This window comes from Xyrauchen texanus, chromosome 37, assembly GCF_025860055.1.
Source record: "Xyrauchen texanus isolate HMW12.3.18 chromosome 37, RBS_HiC_50CHRs, whole genome shotgun sequence".
NCBI classification, from domain to species: Eukaryota; Metazoa; Chordata; class Actinopteri; order Cypriniformes; family Catostomidae; genus Xyrauchen; species Xyrauchen texanus.
Window position 1 is genome coordinate 28950498 of NC_068312.1, and position 25238 is coordinate 28975735.

The following is a 25238-nucleotide window of genomic DNA, read 5'->3' on the forward strand; positions in this document are numbered from 1 at the left end:
ATGACGTCAACACGCATGGCCGTATTACATATGTATGCATTTTTCTGTGAAATCTATCCTGACAGCTCTAAAATATAAATCATTATTATAGTTTTATCAAAGTGTATTTAGGTAAAGGAAAGATATGGTTTGGAAGATGGATTTTTGTTGCACTTTCTCATTTATAACATTTTGTTATTTAAAAAAAAAAAAGTTTCATATTGTAGCTTTAAAAAAGACAAATTATTGTTTTAGTGCGACTGAATCGAACTTTAAAATTGCATGTAAATGTACTGACTGTCTACAATCCATTTCCACATTTCCACCCATAATGATGATGACCCATTTCCTCGCAGATAGAAAGCGATTTGTCTGGTCTGACTGTGTGTGTGTGTTTGAACTGGTTTCTAGCTTCCACCACCAGACTGGGGTGATATCAAGCCATGCTGAGAGAAATCTCTGTAGCATGGCTCTTTTACAGAGGATTTGTCTGTCTGTTTGAGATGAGAACATACCTTGACTGTTAGTTTTGGGATTTAGAGTTGTAATTTAAGTGCTTGCTTCCTTGAAATGGTGATTTTGGTGTGCAGAGAAGTGGGTAGATGGGACTTAGCTCTGCTAAAACTAGCATGTGTGCTAGCATGAAGATACAAAAAATTTGTTTTTGTTTTGTACAGTAGAAACATTAGACACTAAGCCTTGTTTTCAGAGAAATCTAAGAAATGTTTAGCAAGTTTATTTGCTTAAAACAAGAGAAAGCTTTTTGCCAATGTGCTAAGAAAAATATAGTTGTTTTTCCCTTAGAATTATGGTGCCTTGATAATGCCATTGAATAAGAAAATAAAAAAGGTAATTCAGACTTTATCTTAAAATTGTGACTTTATTTCTCTTAATTGTGACTATATCTAATAATTGTGACTTTATTTCTTGATATTGTGAGTTTTTGTGTTGGAATTGAGACTATATCATACAATATAGCTTTATGTCTCTTAATTGTGACTTACATTTACACATTTAGTCATTTAGCAGACAAATTCATCCACAATGACTTACAAATGAGGAACATAAGCAATTTGTCATGCAAAAGTTTAATTTTCTCAATTTCTCTAAGTGGCTGGAGTAGTATAGATGCTAGCTCAGAAGACTTTCTCACAATTCCATGTTTATATCTCATAATTACAAGGAATATAGTCACAGTTGTGATAAATAAAGTCACAATAAGCGTCAATAAATTTTACTTGATTTATCTGAAAAGAAGACCTAATATCCTGTGTGATTTTGTCTTGTTTTAAGTATCTTTGGATATCTTTACTGGGAAACTAGTCCTAAATACAGATAAAAAAAAATATATATATATTTTTCAGTGCAGTTGCATATTACTGCTGCACTAAATGTTAACAAAGATGGATACTAAAAACGTGTTTGTGTGCGTGCAACTATGCATGTGAGGCACAAATCCAGAAGAGAGCAAGAGAGAGAGTCTGCATTAGTGGAGCGCTGTCTGGGTCAGCTGTGATTGTGTTAGACTGGGGCCATTGCCCATTAATTTGCCACAGACTGGAGCCTGGCAGTAAATGAACCTGGCATTAACATGCTAAATCAGCCGGGCCTGGTTGAGCCATCTGATTGGTCGACAGTCTCACCCCCCTTTCCGGGTCAGGATCCCACGTTCACACCAATGTGTGACCTCAATCCAGCACTGGTACCCTGTCCACCTTTCACAAAGAGGGAGTCTGTGCTGTTTTCCCAATACAGATTTTCCTCTTCTTGCGAATGCAAAGCACATAGAAGATTCTCATCAATGCAATCAACTAACAGGCATGTCAAATCAAGAATAACGCAAATAAAACACCTTCCAGAGTTCATGAACCTGTTCTCTCCTGACATTCCCCATCATCAGTCAAGTATGGAGAAGATGAACACGATTAATTTTAATTTTTTATTTTTAATGTGAAATATTAGAGACATAGGATATTCAAAGAGAAAATGTTGAGTGGGAATTGATGTTATGCATTGGGAATTGGTTGGATTGTGAAAAGTGGGCGTTGCATATTAGAATGGAGCGAGAGCAGAATGGAAGCAGTTGTGATCGCCTTCTGAAACCAAAATGAAAATGTTGTCATATTTTACTCACCTTCATTTTGTTCCAAAACCATATGAGCTTCTTTATTTTGTGGAATTGCATTGTTTTTCTTACAGTGAAACTGAATGGTAACTAAGGCTGTCGGTCCCTTGCATTCTGCCTAACAGCATAAGGGAGTTAATTTTTCATTTTTGGTGAAAAAAACATTTAACATTGTCAAAAAGTATGGACAGCCTAGGTGACCTCAACCAAAAAGAGGTGTTGTTTCATTTTTATTCATTTTTTCTTTTCTTTTGAATCATACAGCCATAAGGTCATGAATACATATTAAAAAAGTAAATAGGCTCAGTTTTGATTTTCGTGTTGACTTCTAGACACATCTGAATGTTAAAGCTTTACTCAGATCTGCGAGTAGAAGGAAAAGGGGAGGGAGAGAAGAAAGGAAAGAAGTCTTTGTTCTGTTATTCAGATACAGCTTTGCAGTTGCTATTGGAGATGATGGAAAATGAAGAACAGAATAATCTAGTGGAAAATGCAGCCGCTAAAGAGAGATTTGGCCAGGAGTGGTCATCTTTCTTTCTCTCTAACAGCTGTACTTTCCAAAAGAAAGCCCTGCACTTCTTTTTCCAACTCTGTTCAGGAGACTGCTGGGTGCTGTGCAGGCCAGTTTTGTGGCGGTTCAACGGTGCTAAATTCAGGCCTGCCTTTTAATAGCTCCTTCTCTATTTCAGTCTCTCCTTCCTGCCACTGTGGAACAAGAGCGCTCGGGCTAATTAAAACCGGCTCACACCCCTGAGCTGTATCCCGTATCTGTGGCGCTCAGGTCCGGAGAGGTCAGAGTCAGGAACAGGGGCCAGGCATTGTCACCAGATTTCCCCGGTGGTCACTTTCCATAACGGTCCAGGGTTTCCATAATACTTCCGAAAGTTTTCATGACTCTCAGCCATTAATGATCGATGTGTTCCTATGTGTTCCAACTAGACGCCACATACTGGGTGGACACAGCACACACGTACAAATTTACAACGGGAGGTGGGGTCGTTTTAGTTTGTCCTGTTGAATCCCTTCCCCTATGTGTGCTATTTTTAACCCCCACTTCCGAATAATTTCTTTATTAATAATGCAATTGTTTCTTAGGGCCCCAAGCCGGAAACATGCGACTATGTATTTGTTTTATTAGATTTTTGTGCACCCCAAATCGGATGTAAACTTCCCATTGATTTTGCTAATTTCTTGACTGCAAGTATTATGGAGCTTTACAAAAGGTGAGCGAGAGACAACCGCTAAACCACTGTTTGTCATATTTCCTATACTTCCTGCTCACAGGAAATGACTAATCACAAATGTTTAGTCATTAACAAGTTTTTTTTTTGTCTTGCAGCATTATCTAAAATGTACTGAATTTTTTTGTGAGTGTGACTAGATGGATTTCTGCATTCTTCTGGAAACAAATAATGTTACATAAGTGTTGCATTAGCATTGCTGCTAAACATCTGTAAAAAGTGCTTTTTTTTTTGCGCTGGATTGCTGACATCGGGTTGGTCTTTGCATGACAGGGTTTTGGAGAGAGGCGGTGTGGTTGAGGTTAGCAAAATGGTGGATGGTAGCAAAGCAGAAACTACTTACAGCTCCTTTTAGTGCCTTCTCAATGCTAACTGCTGAAATGCATAAGAAATTTCAGACAAAGAGAGCAGGAAAAAAGAGAGGGATGGGCAAAGAGAGAATGAAAATTATGAGGTTAACTAAAATAGCTGTTTTTCTTTTTTAGTCAAAAATAAGGTGATCACACATATTCTTGCCTGAACTGGCAAGCAAAGTGTCAGATCAGTCAGTGGCACACGCACACATGCCAGAGTTTTACGGACATTTTGATGATATGCCGGTCAAATATATCGCCTCTTAATTAGTCAAGTTGAGGAAAACTGGAGGCAGTCTATGTAACTTAAAAAATGACATAATCAGGCCGTATAGAATGCAACATATTATTATTAGCTTAACTTTCAAATAGACGAAAAAAAAAAACATGAACGTCCGATTGGCGTCAATCAACGCCAATTGTTTTTTACTGTGGTTTCACACACATTCACTTTTTGAAACATTGAGGCACGGATGTACCTAATACAAATAAATAAAACATCTCCAGTTAACTAGCAGATCATTCATTTAGTCCGTTATTAAATAAGAGATCTAGCGCTAAAATCTGTTGTTTTTGAAATCAAGCTGAGCCTCGTGTCCGCTGCTATCAGTTGCATGGACGACGCGCTGCGCGAGTTGCGCAATCTTCACTAGGACGCTGCGTTTCAATCTATCGCCGTTGCGGAGACTCTCTATTAATTCCGGTGAAATCACAAAATAAAATGCACACAAACGTGTCCCTGCTTGATATAGACTGTAACCATGCACTGATGAACATAGGCTATTCAGTTTTGATGATAGAGAAAAAAACTGCACGAATGCGCCGGATTAGAAGCACTGATCTATCTATAATGAGATGTTCCTGATTCACCATCGTCTGGCCTCTGAAAAAAGCTTTTAAAGCTAGTCTGCCTGGGCCTGGCCATATTTGAAACGTCTCACTCAATCGTTCGTTGTTTAGGTCTATATTGCAGCCGCTTTAGGCGTGCGCTTTATCTGAAATGCAGCATGCGATGTTGTTTCATAACTTTCAAACGATAGAGCCTGTTCCTTTATAACATAGCAAGAGATCGGTGTATTTTTGCTTTATACATTTTAGGCTTATTCTCAAATTCAGATTGTGTTAGGGGGACGGGATTATTAGGCAATTTTAATCGGACAATTTGACCGGAGAGATTTAATTTTGTCGGACATTTAATTTTTTTACCGGCCAATGTCCGGTAATTACCGGACAACGGAAACCCTGACACACGCGCGCGCGCGCACACACACACACACACACACACACACACACACACACACACACACACACACACACACAGTAGTGTTTCCATATTTTATGGGGACTTTCCATAGACATAATGGTTTTTATACTGTACAAACTATATATTCTATCTCCTAACCCTAAACCAAACCCTCACAGAAAACTTTCTGCATTTTTACATTTTCAAAAACTTAAGTATGATTTATAAGCTGTTTTCCTCATGGGGACCGACAAGTTGTCCCCACAACGTCAAAAATTTCGTGTTTTACTATCCTTATGGGGACATTTGGTCCCCACAAAGTGATAAACACACACACACACACACATCTCTTGAATCAATCACTCTTTCATTTCCCATTCTCTTTATTTTTGAGGAGTTTGCCTCAGTGACCTCATAATCTGCCAGAATGAGTGTGTGTGTGTGTGTGTGAGGCCTTCAGCATGTTTCCTATTTTGTGCAAGTGTGTGTTTGCTTTGGCACTCCTCTAGGCCTGTCGCATGTAGAGACATACAGTATACGTTACACTCTACAGAGACTACCAGAATACCTTGCAGTGTTCCTCTGCCTCCTAGTAATACTGAGCTTCAAAATGTATGTGTGTGCGACCCCCATCCCGGGCCAGCTGTCTGGATACATGCCTGCACACATATAGATTCAAACACGTACACATAAACAGACTAATCCACAGTTATTGATATGTGTTCTGGCTGGCAGCTCTTTCGGCAACTAAAGCGGTCCATCACCCAACCGTGCCTGCCATCTCTCTCTCTTTTTGTCTGTCTGTACTCCATTCCCTCCCTTCATGTGAGGAATGAGAGAAATCTCTCTCTCTGACTCTTTGTATCTCACTATGGTTGACTTTATGAGGTCATAAACACTGGAATTTTTCAGTGAGGCTCTCTGAATATTTTTATGAGCATGCTCACAACGGCGGCTTCTTTGACAGTGCTGAAAGGCAATAATTAAAAAGAGAGTGAGAAAAGAAGGTAAAGGGGGAAAAATGAGTCCTGGCTTAAAGAGGCTTCTCTCCTGAGTAGGTTTAAACTGTCACTACGTTTGAACTTTGCTAGAAACGATTGGCATCTACAAAGCCAGAAAGCAGGTTTGTGACTTAAGAGATCAGTGACACTCCAAAGAAAGAATAATCACATTTATTTAGTGATGCACAATTCATCTGTATTTGACTGGATCATTGAGCCTGTTTACAGGCACACTAATATGCTGATTACTCCTAAAAATCAGCTTATTTTAAGAATCCGACAAAGCAAGAAAGCTGAGTTTACATGAGATTTTAAATAATCTCATTATTCTCTGCTTTTGTTGCAAAACTTTAAGAGGATTTCACACGAGACTTGCGTATATTGGATAAGATGGTAAGAACGACAGTTAAGGTGTTTTTACATGCCACATGAAATCAGGGTAATGGGCAAAATTCCAGGTGTGTTCAGTTAATCTTATGCAGTTTATTACCTTACACCGATAAAGGAACGCTGTTTAATACATTTACATGACCAGACACGTTGTCGCTTATTAAGCTTAATCGGTGTAAGAACATGCTCAGTATTGTCCAACATTAGCGTTTTTGCTAGGTTACAAAAGCACAAAACTTTTTTTTTTTTTTATTGTACATTAAATTATAAGCCAACTGAGATGTTTTTTTCAATGGCTGATACCGATATCTAGAGAGCAGAGAGCAATACCTAGTGGACATGGTTATCAGCTAATGCCAAAAATCTAACAATGTCCAAATAACGTCTGGTTAATTGGTTTGGCCGATATATTGGTCTGGTTTGGACAATATTTGGGCTTGTTGTCAGGGCTTATTTTTCCAATTGAAACGGATTACTCTTTTTCCAATGCTAGTTTACAAAAGTAATAAACTTTATTTTTTTTTAATTGTACATTAAAATTAGTAGTCAATTGATTTCTACAGAGTAGAGAGCGATACCTTGTGGACATGGTTATCAGTTGATGCCAAAAATCTCAAAATGGCCAATTAACGCCCAATTAATTGGTTTGGATGATATATTGATCTATCACTTATTAAAATGTCTCAATATCCGATTTTACTTGAAGCATGTCAAATTCTTGATTGGACAAATTCTTGATACCATTCCAAACAACAGACAAAACAATGTAGATTTATAATATCGGTCATCATATCGGTTCTCGGCCATAATAAAAACAATTATCAGCTGTCAGTGTCTGTCAAAATATCTACTCTTTGTATTCCACAAATACTAGAATGGAGACATCATTGTGAATATAAAACAATATAAATTCTAAATATCTGACATCATAATGGTATAACTTATAGGATTATAGTCTTGTTTTAGATTTCTGTATCCTATCTTCATAGACCGAAAAACAGCTGATTCTAACAAGAGATTAGAGATGTGGCTATTGGTAGACATGAGGTAATACATGGCAGAAAGCAACAGTTATACACACACAACACTCCTAGATCAATAAGCATCCATTAAGGTCCAACCTCAGCAATTTCAACAACTTTTGAAAAACATTGAAATGTGATTATCTTGCTCTTAGATGCTTTTAACTTTGAGAGTAAATGAGTCATAGATTTAGCTCCCTCTCTTTATTTCTTTCTTTCCTCCCCTTGTCTGCATGCACCCCGAGGGCTCTCTCTCTAAGTCATTCTTTATCTATATATCTTCCTCTCTCTATCCATGACATCTACTCTGCTTTTCTTTTGTCGTACATTGTCAGTTGCATTGGCAGGTCTAATTTTGAATATAGTTTGCTTTTCAGATCAAGGCTTGGAGATATGAAAGGGATTCATCTTTTATGTTTTTGAATACAATAAGGTGTGTGATGAGTCATTTGTGCAAAAGCAGGACATTTACCGTCTTTCCTGAGCTATGAACTTGCCCCATATGTGTCCGGGGGGAACAGGGTCTACTGCGTTCCCACACAAGCCGTTGCCAAAGCAAATTTGGAAGAGGAAGTGGAACCCTATCCCTCCTCTGGTGTGACCAAGTTTAGACAACACCGTGTGTGTGTGTGTGTGTGTGTGTGTGTGTGTGTGTGTGTGTGTGTGTGTTGAATATGCAAGCAAGCAGCTGCACAGAGAACTTTTTATGTGATGCCATGTGTACGGCTGTGTTTGTGTATTGCTCTGTGGTTTTAAATGTGTACATGTGTGTTTGTGAGTCTGCACTAGACTGCATGTGTGTGATTGAAAAAGATGGTCCTTATTTAACTCTGTTGCTTGGCCTTATTGTGGTGTATTTGTGAGTGTTGTGTGGCCTTGTTATGTCTGGAGTCACTGGACTCTTCCTGGAAGCCCAACCACACACACACACACACCACAGACGTTAATGACAGGCTTAAATCCTCTGTCGAGACCTTTGTCTCAATGTGTACATCCAAAGACTTTTAATAACTTTTACCCACCATGCAATCTGGGTACTAAAAATAGTCCAGACACTGACGTGTCGACCTACTGTTATTTTTGGTGATATAAGTATTTAAACGTCTGATATCAAAAAAGTTATAATATTCCATTTGTTCTTATTTGAAACCAGATTCTGTGTGAACACTTTGAAAGCTAGTTCTGAATATGTTTAATCTTCAACAGAAACTTTCTTTTGTAAAATGTATTGCTCCTACTCTAAATTCTGTTAAGATGTTCTATGTTTGAAATTGTAAAACACGGATAAACGCCTGTCATACTTTCACCTTTATACTTATTTGAAACAATTTAAAACAATGCGTGGATTTAATCTGCAAGTAAACCAACGCAATTTGCAGGTAAAATTAATACAACGAAAAGAGATTAAACATGACCAAGAGTCGCAAGACTAGTTTAAAGTTATTGCCTATACATCCGTTATTCTGGAAAAGCAAGAAAAATGCCTTGAACATCTGTATGTGTATGTAAAAATAGTCAGGGAGTTGCTTTGTCTAGCAGGCAGCGGTACAGACACTACATTCCTAATGAGCTGGTTACTTGCCCAGAGTGCACGCCTCAGACACTTGGCACATGAGAGAGAGAACGATTAATATCGTAATTTTCACTTTACACCTCTACCTCCCAAAAACCCGCTCAGGATTTCATCACCAATTGAACCATAAATGTGAGCATTGTGGATTATAGATTGCACTGTCTGACACCTGCATATTAAAAACTCACACAGACCCTGGTAGACTAGGTTTCTGTGGTCACTGCCTGATGAGAGATATGACAACCCATTTGAAGACAGCAAGAGAAGGAAAGAGAGAGCAGCGCTCTGCTAGTTTTACAGGAAGCTCCTCCCTTCCGGCTTGAGGCCTGTTGCTTAGCTCAAGGGGGAGGCCATGTCCAGGTCACATAGAGGGTGGAGTATCGCTAACATACACTGACGCTAGCACAAACAAAAATCTGGTTTACTCTTTTTGTGTTACACTAGCATGGTTTAAGTTGTTATACAAGGTTCTTGAAAACCTGTCTCAGGGTGTCTTGTTGCAAGATTCATCAATCAGATGTGTCTGGAGAAACCAGAAGATTTTCACCGGCACGGCAAAGCAGTCACAGAGTTTGTTAAAAACGACTTATAAGTTATTTTATAAATCTAATAGCGCAGACTAAACATTATGATTGAATTAGCCTTGTTCGAAGCAACTAAAGCAATTGTAAACAGCCTACAGAACTATGGCAAATTAATTGTTTATTCCAATTATTATTATTAAATTAATAATCTTAGCTATATCTTAAACATTCGTAAAAAAAAATGTATCACTGTTGCCGCTATTTTTTCTTAGGCTTCAAGTTGTGCCTAAGAACAATTTTAACAGTGGTAAAATCACTGACACACACACAGCCTCTTGTGGCTTATTGCTTTATTTAAAAGTTTGTAATATCACAGAGACTTTAAGACAATGTTTACAGTGCCAGCATCGCAGCAGGAAGTTTCTATCAGTTCTGTTTGTGCGTGTGCGATTTGGAAAGGGATTGCTTGTTTAAGAGGGAAATCCTGCAATCTGTGCCAAAGGAAATGCTGGACTAGACGTGGAAAGGGTGGCGTTACGATAACAACAAGACAGGAGAGGTGATTTAGCAACTTTATTGGCTTGCTTAGTAGATTAATTGTGTGTAATGTGGCAAGAGGTAAACGGTTGTGTGGATGTTCTACCATTCGAAACACATTTCCTCTGTCATCCCCTCAAGGAAGTGACAAAAAACCTTGAGCAACAAAAAAATACCACTTTTCTCACACCTAAATACAAAGCAAACTTTTTGAGTGTCTGTTAGTGTTTGTGTGTATTAACCGTTCACCCCGCCCTTCTTTAGACACCTGCAGTTCCAAAAAGCTTTGCAGAAACTTGTCCGTCCTGTGCATTTTTTGGGTGCGTGTGTGTGTGTGTGTGTGTAATGATTAGTCAACCCTCACATTTAAGGCATCTATGTCTACCCATGTCAAAGATAGCACATGTGATTCCTCAGAAAGCCAAAAAGGAGAGAGAATTTATATATTTCTGTGTTTTTTAGAGCTGAGCTCTAAATATGTCTCTCGCATGCTTGGTCCTGCTTATCAAGAGGTGTGATTTCCTGTCTGCCTTCCTTGAATGACTGTCTGTACCATCCTGTCTGTCATATACAAACACGATACATAGGCTGCTATGTGCATTATTTTTGTACCCCTCAGCAAATTATTTTATTTGAGAATGGAAGCTGGGGAAAAATGTAAAGGGGGGCACAAACACGAAGCCCCTTTGCCACCCATCACATGAAGGAAAGAGGAAGCAATAACTGTAAAAATGACAGACCTGATAGATAGAGACATTGATAGACAAACTCAGACATGGAAAAAAGGAAGCCTGTAGAAGTATTGAAAGATGTCGCTGGCGCACTCCCAACTTCTGACACTAGTCTCTGCAGTTCTCTTCTGAGTCAGTACTTGCAGCACCAAAAGTACCATGTTACTACAATATTACTCGGACACAGTACCATGGTACTAACATGGTTTTTGGACACTGCCATGGTACTACCAAGTTTTGGACATGTACCATTGTAATACAGTAGTGTTTGGACACTGTATATGACATTACTATGTTTTTGGACACTTTACGTGGTGCGACCATGTTATTGGACAATGTACCATGGTTCTACCATGTTTTTGGTCATGAGGCATAGTACAGCTGTGTGTTTTATTTACACTGTACATGATACTACCACACATTTTGACACTGTATCTTGTTACTTTCATGTTTTTTGGACATGTACATTGGTACTACCATGTTATGGAAATTGTACCATAGTACTATTATGTTTTTGGGCATTATTCTATAGTGCTACCATGTTAATTTCGTTTTTTTGACATTGTACCATGGTACAGCCCTCTTTTTTGGACAAGTACAGTTATAGTTCATCTGTATCCATGAAGGAGTACCATGTAAATACAGTATCGTGAGTGCCATGTAAATACCATACCTTTCAGTACCATATATCAAAGTGCCTGGGTACTATCAAATACTGTACCATGGTACCACGGAAGTTCATTTTATTTTAAGTATTCACTTTGGCACATAGGCTGTTGGGTCAAAGTACACAGTGGAGTTCTAATGATAAATGGGATATCCTATTGTCTCGTTGACTTCACGAGACCTCAAGTCTACTTCAAGTGTGTCTCTTAGGACAAGGCCTCTTTCTCTAGTTCTCTTGCACATCTCATTACTTTTCGTCTAGCTGTCTTGTTCTCTCTTTGTCTGTCTATAATTTGTTCTCTTTTTCCACTTTTTTCCAACTGTTTGCCCTATCTTGTCAACTCCCAATGAGCCCGGGCTCATGCAGGCTGAGGATTCAAGCTCAGAGTAAGACAGAGAGCCTAGAGTGATGTAGTGACCTGACCCCACAGGCTGTCCAATCAATGTCAGAGTAATGGTGTGGGCTGATGTGCTTTAGAGGAACCTTAGAGGAACCAACTGGATGGGAGAGACTAAAGCCGAGCTAAAACCATTTACTAACTAATTTCTACAGAGATGTTATTCAGAGGTCAATTCTCTCCTGCACTGTAGACTTTTAAGGCCTAACTGTGCCACAGTCATCTGACTGGCCACAGTTAGCATGGTTCTCTCTCAAGATCACACAAATGTTTTGCTCTTATAAGGGTACATACACACTAGTGTTTACGTTACATTAGAGAACACTGCAAATCCAGTGGTTACTGGGGATGGTGCGTTGCAATGGCATAGAGGAAAAACTTTAGGGTTTATAAAAGCAACATTCCATTATGCGACCAAAAGTAAAATTTTTATTTTTTAGAATATGAAATGCTATCTGCAATGCTCTGTGACACAAGCATCCATTAACCAATGGAACTTTGAGACAGGCAGGTCTAGTTTGTTTTTTGGACATCTAATCCAATATGTCAGCAGTCTGATCCATGTACAAACACAGATGCATGGCAAGTGACTGCATTCGGGGTCAGATAATCATGCTCTGATGTTGAAAATTAACCACACCCAATAGACCAGCCTGCTGCATGAGGTCATAGGTGATGCAGTCATTCATGTATGCGAGCACCAATGAGTCAATTCCATGCAGAGCCTGTTCTTTTGCATGAATGACCACTGAATTTCTTGCTTTTTTCCACTGTAAAACTTCTTAAAAATGGCTGCCTTAGATGTCTTGTGTCTGCAGTAACTAACTTGCAAGGAAATAACTTGTTGCATGGACTCTTACATCTTTCTCAGCTGATGATTGATTAACTGTGTCAAACCTGTTTGACACCATCCAACCCAGTTGGAAGCATCTTATCCAAAAGCCCCTGCTGGTCCGGTTAGGCCACCAGGGTGGATTGCTGCAGAGAAACAGGCTGCAGTTTGTCCGTTGGGATTCTTTCAGCAAAGAATAGTTCTCACAAGCTCTCAAGACCACCAGATGAAGTGGCTGCTGGCTTAAAATCAATAGGTGATACTGCTTGCCCACTTTTGTATACTTTTATGGGCTCCAGTCATGCATTATTTTAGCATCTGGTATTGCACTAGGCCCCATGTTTAAATGTCTCCATGTTTTGTTAATAGCCTTGAAATGTGTCTGGAGCAAACAAGTACATAGAAAAGGTGGCAAGATAAAAGGTGATGGCGCTGTCAACATATTAAGCAGTTGAACAATACATTGGATCTTTTCCTCTGGCATACACAGGCACATGGTCTCACGCACTCTGAACACGCATACTAAATTTAACATTCAAAGTTTGAGCCGTCGGATACCTTCCCTTTGCACGGTTCACAGTTATGTCTGAGGTGATTGGTGCCCTCTGGCTGGACTCTTATTTAATGTGGCAGACTGCTTATATCGATCTTGCTATTACTGTACTACACCAAGGGCTGCAGGGCTTCAAAATGCCCGACTGGGCAGCATGATATGTAGTAAACTGAAGCTGCAGTGTAAAACCACAAAAACATGGTGTGAAATAAATCAGACTGAATGATGATGAGTTTTATGTGCGTTGCTGATAATTTTTCTTTCAATTGAGGGCAACACTCATCCTTTCTCCTCTCTCCTCTCTTTCTAGGCGTCTAAAACCATTCCTGCCAAGAAGTCCAAACATGATGACTTTCCAGCACAGTCGCCCTTAGGAGACAAAGACATGCAACCTGATTGGCTACGGTCACTGTCTGCATCAGCCAATAAGGTTACAAAGCATTTACATTTTTCATGTGATACATGTGATCAGTTGTACGAAAGTACAGAGTTCAGATTATTCTATATTTATTTATGGATCAATAATACACAAGCCGGTTTACAAAGTTGGCGTTTGGCCATTTCTAAAAGGATTTTTTGAGCCAAGCAACTATTTTCTTGCTAACACGGAGAATCAGGTTCTTCTGAAATGAGATCTCAACCCAGAATAACTGATGATGTTCTTTTGAAAAATCAATTCTCCTAAAATGAAGAGAGCCTGGAAATAGGCTAGCTTACGTCTCCAGTTTCAAACAGACACTACGACCTCAGAGTACTCATACTGCTAGGTCATTTGTCTTGCTGGACAAGCAGCAAGCATTTCATAAAATAATATTTTAATGCTTTTTGTGTATATGGTTCTTTGTACAATGAAAATTCTTTATCTGGTCATTTGAGATTGGAATTCATTTCATATGTGTACTCTACTGTAAGAATGTGCATGTGTTATCATGATGCTTAAATACATCACTTAACGACTATTTCTCTTGCTCCAGGGGATCAACTGTATCCAGCCCAGACAGAGACCCTCTGCATTCAGGCCATGGTCTCCGAACATCTCTGTTGGCGACAAGGAGGGAGCCAGCAGACATGCGAACATGTTACGTGACAGGTACATGATATTAACAAATAAATGCCGCAGACAGTGCAAAAATTAAAATAATAGAAGTTGTCAACCACATAATTAGCTTACATCAGCTGAAAATATCAACACATTGCAAGATTATAGAATTTAACATTTATTTTCTTTAGCGACAAGTTACTTTTCATAATCATTTCAACAATTGCGAAGCAGTAACGGTTATGAAGGATGATGTAGTTGCAAAAATTATAACAGTAACCTAAATTTGTTAACAAAGCAGGTAAATGATAACAATTACTATTATACTGTATATTGTTCTTAAATATTCAAGTCTGATTGGTCAATACTGGTCAAATATTTTTATATAATGCAGTATACTTGTCCACTTACATAAATGGCACCAACAACAGTTAAAAGTCAAATTAGTTAAAAAAAAACAATTAAAAGAAATTCTAGTTTGTTTACTTTAGAGTGAAGTTATTTTACATCATTTCAAAAATTGTGCAAACAACACATTATAAAAGAGGATGTAGCACACAAAGATTGTAACAGTAACCTTCAGTCAGGGTGTGAAAATGTTCATTTGTGTGAAAGTGAGTGCGCATAAAACCAGCTTGTTAGTCATTCTTGGATGTGGTTAGTCTAAAGCAATTCAACAGAGGGTTTGGAAGCTTTCAGTACGGAGCAGCGTGGTGCAGGCTTTTTGGCCTTTTTTGATTAGATATATGTGGTTTAAACTATGCCATCATAACTGGAGAGGGTTTGGGTGAGTCACCGTACCGAGGCCCAGCTCGGCGGTTTCCCTGAAACCACTATAAATGGTCGTTGTTCTCTCCCCACCCTTTGTTTGTGTGCTGAAGAGATGCTTTTTTCCTGTCGACCTGCCATTTGGTTTGGATTACTCACTTCTAAATCATCCATACTCTTTAAGATGTTAGGTAACACTATTACACAAGCACAGCAATAAAGCAGTCCATGCCTGTATGCTCTAATACATCTATGTATCATTTGTCTCTCAAAATGGTTTGCTCACTCACCCCACGATATCTCCTGTAGCTTCTACAACTACAAGAGTCTTGAGAGTGCAGTGGCCCCCAACGTAGCTCTGACACCCCTCCATAAAGGGGGGCAGGCATCTCCTACTGCCCCCAGCACTTCACACCCACAAGGGGCAGAAAGCGAAGGTGCAAGTCGTGGGAGGAAGAGGAGACTGTCGGGAGAGACCTACCCCAGCCCACAGCCTTGTCCCTCGTCCACCGCCACCAAGCCCCTACCGCCCCCTCAGGAGGAGCGGGAATCAGATGTGGAGGTGGAAGTGGACAGCCGTGAAGAATGTGAGTATAGTGACTCGTCTTTTCGCTCTTGTTCTACCTCATGTTCATTGATGCATGCTGTTGATTACCACAGAAATAATTTTCTGTTTCCCTCAAAAAAGAAAAAAGCATTTAGGTGTATGGGGCAAGGCATTGCACTACAATAAACATTCAAATTCACACTGAACTTTCACATGATATGCGCAAGGATAAGGCTTGTTTTCGAACCCGGAACATTCCATCAACTCATTTGAGGAGTCATTTTTTATTATTTCGAATTTTCATTATTTCATTATTTTGTTTATTATCATACAATTAGAGATGATAAAATGTTTAACATTTTTATGACTGAAACCCAACCAAAGAGTACTTCACGAGGTCCCTCCAGCAAGTAGCATTCCAAGATGTTTTCCATTGATTTATTTGAGGAGTATTTTGTATATTTTCACATTTTAAGGGGCTACACTTACTCTATACTCTACACTTCACTCTCCACTCACTGCCATTCAAATGCATCTGAATGCAGCAGAGTGGAAATGCAAGCTTATGTTAAGAAATTTCGTACTATGCTGTGTACCAAAGTTCAAGCTTGGTGAACTCTGAATCGTAAATAAATACAACAAGAGGACGCGCAACCATTAGGAGACCGAAACGTGACACGTGACCTCTGGCTCAATTCAAAAGATACATATTTCAAACCTGCGAGATTTATTGTTGTAGGAAAGAAAACATTTTTAACATTATTATTTGTTATTTGTGATTTATTATTTACTTACACTAAAATCCCTCCCGCGTGACATCATATCCTGGTTCGTTACATTGTCCAAAATAAATGTGTGTGCTCAAGTGTGCTAGTGTGACCACACTTGAGAGTGTGTAAGTGAGGGAACTAAAACACCTGAGTATGACTCTGTGTTGTGAAACAGAGGGCCTCATTTAAATACATTAAGATTATGTTCACACTTCATTTTGTACCTCGTTCATTTTCAGTCAGCGCTCTGGAGAGAGGTGAATTTAAACTGTTAAAGCTTGTGTGAATGTGACAGAAAATCAATGACGGATTCATTCCCCATCCTTTAAGGCTCATTTTAAAACACATCTCGTCACTTATTTGACAGGTGCCAGAGAAAAGATTAAAAGCGATCCTATGGTTGGGGATGTGCGATACGACTTATTTTCTTTTTGATCCAATACCATGTACTATCAAGGCCACAAATATCAAATATCAATACAAATTCCTATAGTAGATGGAAGGATTTTGTATTTTCTAAAGGATAAAATGGTTACCGGTTATTCTAGCCATTTAACATAAACCATTATTAACATTTAATAAGGCCTAAACTTCCAATTAACTATCAGACTCCCTTTTTGTTCTCTATTTATTAACATCTGTTCTGCTATGTGCAGATGATCGGAAGGAGAAATAGTTGACAAATCCTGACAAAGTTCATTCTTTCACACTGAAGCTTAAGACTAATATTCATGATAAATATATTGATGTGAGTATGGGAAGTATTGATATTCAGTATTTCATGATACATTTTATGTACCATTGATCCAACCATCCTTACCTATTGCTGTTGAATATGAACCAATGAAGTCTATGTAATCAGTTCCTACATTCAAAACCTTAAATAACTGTTGACACTTATTTATCTTCTTTCTTTTTTAGTGACATCATCACTTTCCTCCCTCTCCTCCCCATCCTTTACATCTTCGAGCTCTGCTAAAGACTTGAGCTCTCCCGCTGGCCCCAGAGCCACCATACCAGCAGTGCTGACACCAGCCAGCGGGGTCCCTGAAGGCCCCCTGGTGTCTGGAGGGGAGGGGCACGGCATGACGAACCTGGAGTCAGAGCTAGAAACACTAAGACAGGCACTGGACAGTGGCTTGGACTCAAAAGAATCAAAGGAGAAGTTTCTGCATGAGATAGTGAAAATGAGGGTCAAACAGGAAGAGAAGCTCGGATCCGCCCTGCAGGCCAAACGTAGCCTTCAGCAGGTACACATACACAAAACAATACACACTTTCTTTCTTGCATCATGTGTGTTTTGGGTTCCCACGGTCATGGAAAACCTGGAAATGAGAGGACATTTAAAATTTGTGTTTTCCATGCTTGGAAAAGTCATGGAAAATAATAAAATCTAATAGACAAAGTGAGTAAATATCAGTTCTCTTGTCCTCAACAGGAGCTGGAGTTTTTACGCGTCGCTAAGAAGGAGAAGCTTCGCGAGGCAACTGAGGCGAAGAGGAACCTGCGGAAGGAGATTGAGCGCCTGCGTGCTGAAAGTGAGAGGAAGATGAGGGAGGCCAATGAGTCACGTGTACGGCTTAAGAGAGAGCTTGAGCAGGCCAGACAGCTACGAGTGTGCGACAAAGGCTGTGAGGCCGGCCGCCTGCGAGCCAAGTACTCTGCTCAGGTTAGTCCACAAACATATAGATAGACATATATTCACTATGTGGGTGGGTGGTATAGCTTAGTGCTTAAAGATCTGAGATAGTAACCAGAAAGTTTTAGGTTCAAACCTTTGAAGATGTGATCCATGCATACCACTAATATGCCCTTGAGCTAGGCACTTAGCCCAGGTTGCTCCAGAGGGAGGGACTGTCCCTGTACTAGAAATGTACTAGAAGTGGCTTTGGATAAACAAGCGCCTGTTTAACGAAGAGTTATCTAATGTTTAGACACATGTAACATGACACACCACCCACACAAACACACATTTAACTGAACCCTCAGACTGGGTGTGGCCCTGCAAGTCTCATGTGAGATACGTTTCATTACTCAGAAGGAAATAGGGTAACTTCCTGTCAAGGATGTGTGCTTCAGACTAAACAAGAAGACGTTTCTGAGATGTTTGTCTGAGTGTGTGTGTGTGTGTGTGTTGGGTGGTTTACGAGGACATTTTTTTAGGGTATTTTTTTATTATATATCCAAGCTGAACAGTGATCAGCAGCATTTAATAAAATATTTCACTATGTTTATAAAAAAAAAAGAAAGCGTAGAATGTCACACAGGGTCGAATTAATTGGTGAATCTTTTTTCGTTCAAAAACTAAATGAAAAATCACACTTCCCATCTTGCCTTAACTTGTTCGCTGTCAAAGCTCTGTGTGCAATACAATGCACACAGAGTTGACAAAATACAACAATGTAGTGTCTTGTCATGCAACACCACTACTTGTTTGAAAAAGTAGCTTATTACTGGAAACTAATCTTTGTACTGTCTTTTTAGATTGAGGACCTGCAGGTAAAGCTGCAGCATGCAGAAGCTGACCGAGAGCAGCTGAGAGCCGATCTGATGCTGGAACGGGAGGCACGGGAGCACCTGGAACGAGTGGTCAAAGAGCTACAGGAACAACTCTGGCCCAAAAGCTCCAGCAAAAATGGCACAACAGCAGCACCCCCACCCACCAAAGACTCAATCAACTAATCTGCTCACTATTTCTTGACCCCGCCCAATCCACTTCAACATCATCCTGATTGACAGCACCTACCGCCCAATCATATCAACTAGCATGCAGTTGAGCACCACCCACCTGCTCCTAGCCAGTGCAAAATTGGAGCTAATCGGAGGTATCCTGAAATTTTGTTGAGGGAATTTAAACTTAATACTTAAAAATGTGTTGCTTTGAGAGCACTGAAATGCACCTCGACTCCAATCAGAAATAACAAGGATAAAAAAATGCAAAAAGTCAATTTGGAAAGGAAGAATCCAATAGCACAAATGCTAACTGTGCCTGAAACTGAATATGTTTTAAAACAAAGACTTTTCTACGATGGAAAAAATCATAAATTGGTGATAACAATAAAACATTTTACATGTCAATTTTTAAGGTGACATTTAAAGCATGCTCTCCACCCCACACTGTTGTCTGACAAAAGGACTCGTCATCCCATCTGAAATTCCTGTTTCCTTTGTTCCCTTACTCATATTGGGGAAGTACGATGAAATTCACTGTGTAATAAGCTATTTAAGAGACTGCATAGTGAGAGTGTATGAGACAAAACAGCAACTTTCTTCTGCGAACTATCAGAGGCTCAAATTCCCCTTCTTTTACGTGTCAAGAAAAGAAAAATAATTATTTCTGTCATGCTGGTTAAAGAAGCCATCTTTTGATATGGAGACACATAGTTACACACAAACACACACTTATCCTTGTAAGAGAAATACCAGGCCAGAAGAGAGCCGAGGGGTTCAGCTTTGTTGTAAGGGGAGAGATATTTGTATTCAAGTAAGTGTTATGATCAAGCCATGGCAAACAAATTCTCCCCCTCACAAGCTGTAGAGTGTGTACACACAACTAGACAGATACGGCATGCACATTAACACATGTGCGTACACCCAAACATAAACACATGCTTGATGTTACTGTTTGTGTGCATTGTGGGTCATTTATTAAGTTTGTTGTCTCTGTGGCACTGGCGGTTTGTGGCTCCTTAAGAGTTGTGAGGGTTTGTTCTTGCAATGGCCACAGCTCACACACTTGCAAATGCACTCATACAGTGCTTCTCTGTGGGCTGAGGTGCTGAGAATTGGCCCGGCTCATGATATGGCTTCTAGGGCTGAAGGTGTCATATGATCAAGAACCACAAATTGTTCTTTTTAAGTAAATTATAATATGTAAATATGAAAATGTTTCTCTTTTTTGTTTTCTTTTCGCTTTGTTTTTTACTTTCCAATAATGAATCGCACTTTGTCATTACAAAATACTGTCTAAACGCATTGCGCTCCCACACTCTCCCACGCATTTATCTCAGAGAGTTTAGTATTCCTAAGTATAAAGTTGAAATAAACATTTTTGTTAATTATATACAGTTCTAATAAATGCAATGTAATCATGTGTTTTAAGACATACTATTGTAAATAAATAAAACTGCAGAATTATAATAATAAAAAAGATCTACATGCTTGCTTGCTCAAATGTGGACAGCGCACACAGAACTGTCCCCCCAATCTGACATTAATTCAACATTTATCATAGCTATCGATATATGATTATAATCGTTGCTAAAGTGTTATTGTTACTGTCCTGGATTCCTACATGCATTGAACGGTTCAGAATCAAATTTAAAATCGTTCAGAACGAACAGGAGTCAGACACACGTATGTCCAGCATTGATAAAAGGGAGTTTAAATAAGAATGCAGGTGCTCCTCTCGGCTGAAATATGTTTGCTGTGAGCAAGAGCATATTACTGTCTACAAATGGATGAATGAAAGAAGTTTCGATGGTTTAACAAATGCATCTTTAAATGCTCACACACATAGCTGAGATAGATTTTTGTTGAAAATACATATATTTTATAAGTGATTTATATACATTGGGTACAATGCAATCAGAATGTATGTTACGTTTTGGCTCTTTTCATTTCGTCGTTCTTGTTGATGTTATAACGGATGTTTTTTAGATTTTGTGAATATTTTATTGCTTGTCTTATGTTCCTTCTTTCAATAGCAAGCTTATGTAATTTCTTTCATATGCATGACATTTAAAGAAAAAGATAAAGTCTGCCATTCTTATATTCATTATTGGGCATTAAAACTGTATATGTAATTTTTCATTGTTTTATGCAATATACAGCAATTTTAATCTTTTTTTTTTTTTTTTTACTTCAAAGGAAAACAAAACCCTCTCAATAATAAATTTCAAGATAAGAGCTCTTAACAATCATGAACGCAAACATACACACATTAATTCCATTACTCTTGGGCTAAATACAGACCTTATGTGCATATGCAATGCTGGAGACCCTCAAGTGCCTGTCTTTGGCCCCTTAGGGTTCCAGAAGAGGAACAATTGTTCAGACAGCGGTCAGCTGATGAGAGCGGGCCGTCCCATTTGCACTCTCATGGGGGAGGGGTGGTTGGGGCAGCTTATTTTATAGGAGCTTATTTTATAGGTTTTAATGCCATTTTGTCAGTATTCCTTAGATGTTTTCTTCTTTAAAAAAATAAATGAAAGAAACGCATTGCAGAATCCAATTGCCACTGATAAAGAATTTAAATCTTATACTAAGATATCTTTTAAATATACAACAGAATAAATACACTCTTTTCTTTCTGTTTTTAAGGAATAAACAGAATATATTTAAGAGGTTACTTTTGCTATAGATGTAAAAAAGAGCCATTGAAATGATATGATCTGCCCTGACCTGTACAATGCAGGATATGTTGCAGATATTAATTAAACAAGGGTCTAAAGGACGCTCGGTGTCTTCAACAACAGTAGCAAGAGGCTGTGCATTTTTACAGACCAAAAAAAAAAAATCATAAAAATAAAACATTTTTAAAAAATAATTCAGATGAGGTTGTTTTGTAGTTTTTACATGCAAATTGATATGTGTAGTTTACTTTGTTCATGGTTTTCTATGAAAAAGGGAGAAATTGTTCATAAAGGCTCCTTTGCTCCCATATAATCCTAGAAAATTTGGATTTTATTCTCTAAAAGAGCCATTTTTGCTAACAAATAAAGCTACAACACAGCAATAATGACATAACATCACTTACAAATGAACAGGATTAGCCAGTTGGATGATAAAAGTACAAATTCACCTTTGTAAATAGCTGGTTTCATTTTACAAAAAATTGTATCATAAATGTATATTGTGTTTCTTTTTTTTCAGAATAAGAAAAACTTTACATAATAGTTGTTATATTTTACGTTGTGTTTTTAAAAAGAAAGAATTGTTTTAAAAACAATTTAAAAGGTGTATTCCCAACGCAAGCATATTCAGTACTTTATTTCACTTTTTTGTGCTTTAAAGAATCATAATAATGTTTAGTAGACTATGGTAAATACCTTTCTTTTTTCAGTTATCAACTTTTTTATTATGTTCAACTGAATATCAAAAACATCAATTCTGGATGAATCAGACATCCACATACTTTCATACTTGTTTTAACAATGTGTTTTTTCCATATCTTCTTAGCCCTTCACTGCTGCTGCTATAACAATATACTATAAACTTTGCAATTCTTGAAATTATTTTTTATGTAAGAGATTATGCTTTCTTCTTCTACTGATTCTGCTTATACAGTTTGATCTGGTCAATATCTCCCTCTTAGACTGCCCCTCTCCCTTCACATGGACTATAATGTAAGATAGAGAGCTCTATGAGATTAGAGTTGAGAGTAGTTTGGCTTATATACTGCAATGTCAGGATGTACAGTGTATAGACCCATAATCAAAAATAAAGTTGTTTGTCCAGATGTCTTTTGTTGCTTTTGTTTGTCTTTTCAGTCTTGGTGGAACAGCATACAAATTAAGCAAATAGTGTTTTTGCATAATTTGTGTTGGAGCGCATGTGACCACAGTATTGCAATGATCATTGTAAATCTTTACATTATTTTAGACAATTTACTTATGCTTAATGTAATGTTTTAATCCTGATAGTTTGTGTTGCTCCTGCTTAAATAAACACCTGAGATATAGCTTTTGTTATCATTGAGAGTAATATACCATAAATTCTTCAGCGAACGTAATGAATCAGATCAATGGAGCATGCTGATTAATAAATTCAAGAGGCACAGCAAATGTTAAATGAAATCTACCTTTAATGGGGAATAAACAAATAGAAAATGTTTCCTTTTTTATTTACTTTACCCATTCAAGTTTTTAAAAATATGCAAATTGGCTGTTGTCTTTAACATGCAAAAATATTTCACTTCAAGAATATGGTCATTGAAGTTGACCAATATTAATTTATTTGATAAAGATGATATATACTATAAAAAATTACTTTCTTAGTTTTCTGAAAGTGTAGTAGTTACAAAATATTGCAGGAAGTAATTTTAAATCCCATTAAAATCATAATTTATGGGCATAAAAGACAATTTTTAAACAATGAAAAGGAATTCATGAGTAATTTAGTTTATTTTATATATATATATATATATATATATATATATATATATATATATATATATATAGGCTACCACAGTCAGTTCCGGTCCTCGAATTTTAAATCCCATTAAAATCACAATTTATGGGCATAAAATCCATTTTCAAACAATGAAAAGGAATTCATGAGTAATTTAGTTTATTATATATATATATATATATATATATATATATATATATATATATACACCACAGTTAGTTCCGCTCCTCGAATCTGATTGGACGAGAGACGTTCCATGAGCACCGATGATCTGACAGCATCAGCACTTGGACGCTTCACTATGTGTATCACTCTGCCTGTGTTCATGCTGTTGTTAAACTAAATTGTAAGAGCAGTGCAGATGTGTTAGGAGTTACTGTCTTTATTTTTGAAATTACATATGTTAGCCAGCAGGTGGTGGCAAAAGATAATTTTTGTGTGTAATATGAGCCAGTTTGTGACGTTAAGTGAATCCGTTGGTCATTGTTTACATAGAACAGCTCTTCATGATCGCTCGTATTACTAATACATTGCCAAAGCTAGGACATAGCTTTAAACGTCTTTAAACGGACAACTTCAGGATTATGGCTCATGCTGAGAGACACAACAGACTGATTTATTACAGAACTAAAGTGCTTACCTTTTATCGGAGTTTCCACATTGGATATTGTTTAAAATGGCGGAGGACATCCCTGTTTATATAGTGAATGATTCTTGCGCACTGGCTACCGCGCAATAGAGATGAATACCCCCACTTGGACGTCTATTTTCCACTGAGAAAGCTGACAGCATCGCTGAATGGGTGTGGCAACAGGTGATCGCACATGCTCCATCTCTCTCTCTCTCTCTCTCTCTCTCTCTCTCTCTCTCTCTCTCTCTCTCTCTCTCTCTCTCTCTCTCTCACACACACACACACACACACACACACACACACACTTGTACCTGCGACCGAATCACAGCAGTGCTGATGTAGGGCCATATCGCACTCTTGCTCATGTGATATCAATAGCAATTGCTTAAATATATTTAATATTGTTTGTCTAAATTGCCATCAGCCCCTGTCTTTTTTGCATATTTATCAGAATCAGAATCAGAATCAGAATCAGCTTTATTGCCAAGTATGCTTACACATACAAGGAATTTGTCTAGGTGACAGGAGCTTCCAGTCAACAACAATACAAACAATACCAAAAAAAACAGCAGCAAGGCATAGGTAATTAAAAACAAAAAAGAACACAAAATAAATAATTATACATATACGTACATAAACTCACCTTCATACATACCCACATACACACACGTAGTGCAAATCTAATACAATCTGTATATAAAGAACAAAAAACAGTATATTATGTACAGAGCAATGTAAGTAATGGCAGAAGTGGATAAGTTGGATAATATAATTTAAATTAAAATTAAACTGTGTATTGCACATAATTATTGCTCAATGGGGGTAATTTAACTGTTCATTAGATGGATGGCCTGAGGGAAAAACTGTTCCTGTGTCTGACGGTTCTGGTGCTCAGTGCTCTGAAGCGCCGGCCAGAAGGCAACAGTTCAAAAAGGTAGTGGGCAGGGTGAGTGGGGTCCAGAGTGATTTTACCAGCCTTTTTCCTCACTCTGGAAGTGTATAGTTCTTGAAGGGAGGGCAGGGGGCAACCAATAATCCTCTCAGCAGACCGAACTGTCCTTTGTAGTCTTCTGATGTCTAATTTCGTGGCTGCACCAAACCAGACAGTTATTGAAGTGCAGAGGACAGACTCAATGACCGCTGAGTAGAACTGTTTCAGCAGCACTGGTGGCAGGTTGAACTTC

The 25238-nt window shown here is 38.2% G+C and overlaps 1 protein-coding gene across 1 annotated transcript in view; it reads left to right on the forward strand.

Annotated features, from left to right (window-relative positions):
• Positions 1-22956, forward strand: part of LOC127630477 (ski oncogene-like) — an 80503-nt gene extending 57547 nt beyond the window's left edge. Inside the window, exons 2-7 of the mRNA XM_052108027.1 lie at positions 13479-13598; positions 14143-14258; positions 15285-15562; positions 17214-17542; positions 17731-17961; positions 18777-22956. Coding sequence (XP_051963987.1) covers positions 13479-13598; positions 14143-14258; positions 15285-15562; positions 17214-17542; positions 17731-17961; positions 18777-18974 — 1272 coding nt within the window. The 3' untranslated portion in view covers positions 18975-22956. The remainder of the gene's footprint in view (positions 1-13478; positions 13599-14142; positions 14259-15284; positions 15563-17213; positions 17543-17730; positions 17962-18776) is intronic.
• The last annotated feature ends 2282 nt before the right edge of the window (positions 22957-25238 follow it).